Raw genomic sequence first — 6,512 nt, forward strand, 5'->3', positions numbered from 1 at the left:
CAATGTCTGATTACTTGAATTCTGCATAGTTGGGCTTGTCTGACAAGTGGCCTTCCGATGAGGGAGTTACACATTGATGGTATATTTTGACTGAGTCCTTAATCAGTTACTGTGTTTTTTATGTTTTATGTTGCTATACTTATGCTTTTCGTTTTTATACACTTGTTTCAAAGAAGAGTTTTTTTTAAAGGAGCAAAGCACTCCTTGAGAAGCTATAGTGATAAAAAGATTTATTTTAAATATGTGTTATTTCACAGCTCAAAGTTATGAAGTTTCAAGATGAATTGGAATCTGGAAAAAGACCTAAAAAACCAGGCCAGAGCTTTCAGGAACAAGTAGAACACTACAGAGATAAACTTCTTCAACGAGTAAGGAATAAGTATATGCAGTAATATGCATTTTCCAGAGTTATTTGTTTGACTGCCTACAATATTGATATATTGGCATATTTAAGGAAAAGAATACTTCAAATTATATCCTTTGTTTACATGCTGAATATTGGTAGCTAATTCGGAACGTTTGAAACTTGACGTTTTACAGTTATTTCAGCGTGGAAAGCAGTCTTAGGGCAACAGCACACTGTTTTATTCCTGATACTACCTGTGGAGCATGAAATCCTGCTAAGAACATGCTTTCAGAACTATAGAAAGAGTCACATTTGTGACAGTGAGACACCAAGAACCCTGAGAAGTAGCACAGAGTCAGAGATGGTGTTAGGGTTTGGGAATTTCATTTAGGACTCCTTTTCCATTGTGTCCAAGGAGGGACAGCAAGTGGTAGAATATCTCATCTGTGAATTCTAAGCTTTTGAGGGACCTCGTATTCTTTTTTTTTTTTTTTTTTTTTTTTGCGTACATGGGCCTCTCACTTTTGTGGCCTCTCCCATTGTGGAGCACAGGCTCTGGACGCACAGGCTCAGCGGCCATGGCTCACGGGCCCAGCCGCTCCATGGCATGTGGGATCTTCCCGGACCAAGGTCCGAACCCGTGTCCCCTGCATCGACAGGCGGACTCTCAACCACTGCGCCACCAGGGAAGCCCAAGGGACCTCGTATTCTTATACATAAAAAAGTGTGTAGGGATATACAGAGAATTTTAGAACAAGGAGGCCTACATGGTAATTGTTGAAAGAACCTAGGAATTTTATCGGGACTGCTATTAATTTTTACCTATATCTTGACTGTCATTACAAATAAAAGATTATAGAGAGAAATAGAAACAACTAGAAGGGAGCTTAAAATCATACAAACCTATTAATGGTGACGGGAGCACAACAGTGTGGTAAAGCAGCTTGTTGCTGTACAACACTGGACTCCTGGTGCCACTGTCTGCTGTGCACTCCCAGGCACGTCACTGAAACCTGCTTTTACTCTGTAAAACTGGGTTGATAAGTCCCAAATTTGCAGGATTGTGAATTAGATAATAGCTATATTAACTCTTTATTATTGAATTAAAATGTTTAAAATATCTTGAGTGTTTTAACTGTAGTCTGATTCCTATGAAAGTGTCAATCAGGAAAATGTATCCTACAGGTCACCAGAGGAAGTCAGTCTCCTCAGCATCACTTTTTAAATTTGTGCTCAGTATGTTGTTGTATTTGGAAAAAAGATAAATGAGTTTTTTTGTTTGTTTGTTTGTTTGTTTTTTTAAAAGATGTTATGTGTCTGAACCCCATGAGTCCCTTTGGAGATGGTGGTAGATGTTTGATCTGCATGGAAGACTACACCTTGAGATGCCCACTGGGTCTAATGTAGTAATACATGTATTACCATTTTAGTCTCCTTGCATTCCATCGTTGTAATTGGAGGGAGGAATGTACTTTTTGAAGGTACATACTAGGGGTCAGCAGACTATGGCCATCCCCTCATTTTTGTAAATAAACTTATTAAAACACAGCCATACCCCTTCACTTATTATCTGTGTATTATCTACTGTGGCGACTAAAGCAGTAGAGTAGACCGGTTGTGGCCCACAAAGAAAATATTCACCACCTGGCCCTTATGGAAAACATGTGCCAGCATCTGATGTAGGCTTTTTATCAGATATCAGTTAGCTTTCTTGATGCATACAAATCATAGAGAAATTTAATTCCTGTTAGTGGAAAGCTAAGTTGGCTTTGTGGGTTCATTGTCTATAGCCACTCCTTTAATTATCAATAGAAATCATAATTTCAAGTGAGAAGTGGCAGTTGTAGCAGTTGGGGATAAGCCAATAAGTTATTTTTTGGTTTATATAATTATATAGTCATGTAGTCAGTTTGTACTTTTATAAATTAGGATTTAACATTTCCAATATGATTGGTACTTGTTTCTCAATAGTATTAGTATTGAGTATTAATAGTATTTTCTGATAGTATAGTATTTTCTGATGGACGAGTATTGTGAATAGCTCTTTCTCCTTTTCAACATATTACTTTGTAAGGGCTTTTCTTTGATTAAATCAACTTGCTGTACCGTTAGAATCACTATTGACAATTTTATTGCAGTCTGAGTTGGAAAGGTTCTGTTAGCTTTTTCCAATTGTTTTTTCAAGTGGAGGGACAGCACTCTAGGTAGTAGCTGAGAGAGCCCTGGCTCTGGAGCTTTGGCTCAAATCCTGACTTCACCATCCTGTATGACCGCAGGCATGGTACTTAGCCTTTCTGAGTCTCATTTTTCATCTCTAGAATGAGGATAATGCTATTCCTAGGCATGTTTCGAGGAATTACATGAAATGGTATATGGAAAATTGTTTATTAATTGCTTGGCCTGTGGTAGGCACTCAGAAAATGTTTAGCTGCTGTCACTGGCATCACTATTATTATTCAGTATAAGTAGAAGAGTAGAAGAAATGACTGGTTTTCTGGAAGAGTAGGTATTTAAAAAAAATAGTTATATCTTCAGTAGTAATTTTAAAAATAGTTAACTAGAATAGAGGCAATATTGTTTCATAAATGAGATTAACCACGTTGGTGTTTTTAATGGCTAAATACTTTCTCTTTAAAAAAAAAAAAAACAGGAGAAAGAGAAAGAATTAGAAAGAGAACGAGAAAGAGATAAGAAGGATAAAGAAAAATTGGAATCTCGATCCAAAGACAAGAAGGAAAAGGATGAGTGTACTCCAACAAGGAAAGAAAGGTATAACATTTCTCATTTAATGCCTATACTGGTTTCAGGATTTGGAATCATGTTTCATTTTGTAATATTTTCATCACTGGTGCCAACAAACTGGAAAAGTATTTTTGTGTATGTGGTAAACATGTTTGGCCTCTGCCTGCAGGAGGCAGAATTAGCTGAGCAATGGGGCAGTCAGTTGGCACTTGGCTTAGTTATCTGGGACATCATCCCTTTACATGGTTCGTATGGTACCTTAGCCTTAGTTCGGTGCAAGAATTCAGTTACCGTATTAGGTATCAAACCTAAGGCTTAAATAACTAAACAACTTGCTAGATCTTACCTGTTGCCTCCAATATAAGCTTTTCTTCTGTGCTGAGGCTGATATCTGTAAACTTGAGTCTCCTGGTCCTGTTTGTAAAGGGAGTTTGTGTATATAGGCCATAGGGACTTGGTCCTCACTTTAAGGCTTTATTCTAATCAAAATCATTTCTCGTTTAGTTTTTATTCCTTACTTGCACAGTTCCTAAATCTCTGATTAGTAGAGAAAATTACTTCAGTTAACAGAATTGAGGTTTTCCTAATAAAAACCAAACAAATGCCAAGAAAAAAAATTTGGCTCAGTCACCCTACATATAGTTACAAATAACAGTTATACTAATTGGTTAAGTAGTAAATCTATCACTTTTTTGTTTTTTATTATTATCTTGATATAATTTCAGATTTATAGAAAAGTTGCAAGAATAGTATAAAGAATTCCCAGATATCCTTCACCCATATTCCCCCAATGTTAAAATATTTCCCCTTTTGCTTTATTTTCTTCTTCCTCTTCCTTCCCCCCTTGTCCCCAATCATTTAAGAGTAGTGTGCCTACATGATGCCCCGTTTTCATACTTAACTACAGTAAAAGTTTCAAGATCAAACAACGACAAAAAGTTTCAAGAGCAGGAAATTAACATTTTAAAAAACACGATTGTCTAATCAGAGACCTTTATGAAATTTGGTCCATTGTTCCAATAATCTTTCTTAGAGCAGGAGAAAATCTAATTCAGTTGAATTCAGTTTTTGTCTAGATCAACCTATCTTTAAGACTTATTTGTTCTTAGTATAAAAGGCTTTGGATGTTGTTGGAAAATAACATTAATAAGGTTAGTGAAAATAAAGATAGTGTAAGCTGGTAGGAATTAAAAGCTAATTTAGTAGAAGGAAAATGAATACCTGATCCTTTGCTCACTTATGGAATGTTTTGGGGGCTTTGTTCCATAGGAAAAGGCGACACAGTACGTCCCCTAGCCCATCTCGCAGTAGCAGTGGTAGACGAGTGAAATCCCCATCACCAAAATCGGAGCGATCAGAGCGTTCAGAAAGATCTCATAAAGAGAGCTCACGGTCCAGGTCATCTCACAAAGATTCTCCTAGAGATGTTAGCAAAAAGGCCAAAAGGTAAACGCAAGTCATTTTTTTGGTAATATTTGAAATGCCAGTTTCCTTGTCATTCCACCAGCTTTTGAAAATAATTTGGTTGGCAGCCATTTTTTAAAGGATTTTAGAAAACCAAACAGATATACTTTCATTTTAGAATCTTCCTTCCCATCTCACCACCCCAGCCTTGTCATGACTAAAGCAGAAGAAAGCTTCCAACAAGGAAAGACCAGCCAAGAATTTTAAACATCAGTTTCCTGTGGAGTAGGGATAGCTGCTTTCCTTTCCTTTCTGTTCTTTAGCTTCTATAGAATATTCTTTGATTTTTGTCAAGGCTGAAAGAAAAATACATTCTCCCTCCCCATCTTATTAGCAAGTTCTTGGGTAGAGACTTATGGACATAGATACCATTTCTTCAGTGTTTAATTTAGTGTTATATACCTTTCTCCTCCTAGTTCCAGAAAGGTGGTTCAGAAATGTTTTATTTATCCAGTGTTTTATAGAAGAATTTTTCTGAGAGCTAAAACTGCTTTTTATCCTAAAACGTTTTTATTGTAACCATTTTTAGTAAAATCTTTATACAACAGATGAGTCTCTTTTTCTAAATGGTGCTTGTGCATATATTTATATACATGTTCATGAAAATTATATATATGTATATATAATTACTTGTTTTGGTAATTTTCATGAATAGCACTTACAGAGTTATGCTGTCTTAAATGATTTCCTCAAATGATATTGCAGTAGTTGGTTCTTTTCCCTTCAAGAAGATAGGCTGCAAAGCTGCTGCGTTTAAAAGTTTGTGAATGATCTTGGATGCCATTTTGAAGTTTGGCTTATAATAATCTGGGGAGCTTGTTAAAACGCAAATTCCCAGTCCCTGCCTCTTGAGATTTTGATTCAGTAGAGCAGTAGTAAGGCTCAGGAGTCTGTCTTTCTAAGCATGCATACCACCAATGATCACTGATGCAGCACCTAGGAAGTACAAAATCTGTGTGTGTGTGCACACGGTAGGCAAAGCATAAACTTGGAAAGTTTACATCCTTTTTTATTTCAGTGACTTTCATTGTGCTCTCTTAAAGATCACTTTAGATAATTTAAGGATAGTCAGTTTTGATCACATGAGTACTTTGGTTAAATTGTTTTTGTTTGTTTCCTCAGATCTCCATCTGGTTCAAGGACACCTAAAAGGTCTAGGCGATCACGGTCTAGATCCCCTAAAAAATCAGGGAAGAAATCCAGATCCCAGTCCCGATCTCCACACAGGTCTCATAAAAAGTCAAAGAAAAACAAACACTGACATAAATTTTTAAGATGCTGTCACTTATTGGAAATGCGATTTTGTTTTGTGCCTGAACAGTCTGTTTTTTAAAAAAAAACAAAAAAACAAAAAATCTAATGAAAGAGCATTCCTGGGGTTTTTCTTTGTTTGTGAATGCATGTGTAAACTCATAAGTAACTGCATCTGTAGACCTGTCGTTGTTTTATATTGTATAAATTACTTTCATTGTGGCTGTTTCTCAAGATGAGATTTTTATTGTGCTAATGAACTTCATCAAAAATGTGTATAATGGATCTGCTGGCAGTAGTAATATTTTGTTTTAGGATGTTGTGACTTAGCAAAAAAATAATACAGATGTCTTCCCCCCTTTTGTAGCTTTGACAATTTGAATTAGATTTCAAATAAAATCTGAACAGAAAACTATAACGTCGTTTTTTTGCCCTATCGATGACATCAAGTCCCTTAAAGTCCTACTTAAGTGAGTTTAGCACTTCTGCTGTGTTTCTTATACCTAATGCACTTTACAAGCTCCATTGGTCAGGTAGCTAAAGTTTTATATTTACTAAGATGACTGTCAAAATTTAGGGACCTGAGACTCACATTTGGTAGGTTTGCCAACCAGTTTCTTTGGTAAGGTTCCCTTAAGTAATACTAGTACCCAGAGATCAAAAGACTAGGCAAATGTGGTGTAGTCTTTTGTTAATGCAATGCCTGGTT

At 36.2% G+C, this 6,512-nt stretch overlaps 1 protein-coding gene across 3 annotated transcripts in view; it reads left to right on the forward strand.

Annotated features, from left to right (window-relative positions):
- The window catches only part of U2SURP (U2 snRNP associated SURP domain containing), a 51,797-nt gene extending 45,984 nt beyond the window's left edge, over positions 1 to 5,813 (forward strand). For all 3 annotated transcript variants that reach the window (XM_065876224.1, XM_065876225.1, XM_065876226.1), the window contains 4 exons: positions 258 to 368; positions 2,997 to 3,115; positions 4,358 to 4,534; positions 5,675 to 5,813. In XM_065876224.1, the coding sequence (XP_065732296.1) occupies positions 258 to 368; positions 2,997 to 3,115; positions 4,358 to 4,534; positions 5,675 to 5,813 (546 nt within the window). The remainder of the gene's footprint in view (positions 1 to 257; positions 369 to 2,996; positions 3,116 to 4,357; positions 4,535 to 5,674) is intronic.
- Positions 5,814 to 6,512: the final 699 nt, after the last annotated feature.

Source organism: Phocoena phocoena, chromosome 4 (genome assembly GCF_963924675.1).
Source record: "Phocoena phocoena chromosome 4, mPhoPho1.1, whole genome shotgun sequence".
In the NCBI taxonomy this organism is placed as follows: domain Eukaryota; kingdom Metazoa; phylum Chordata; class Mammalia; order Artiodactyla; family Phocoenidae; genus Phocoena; species Phocoena phocoena.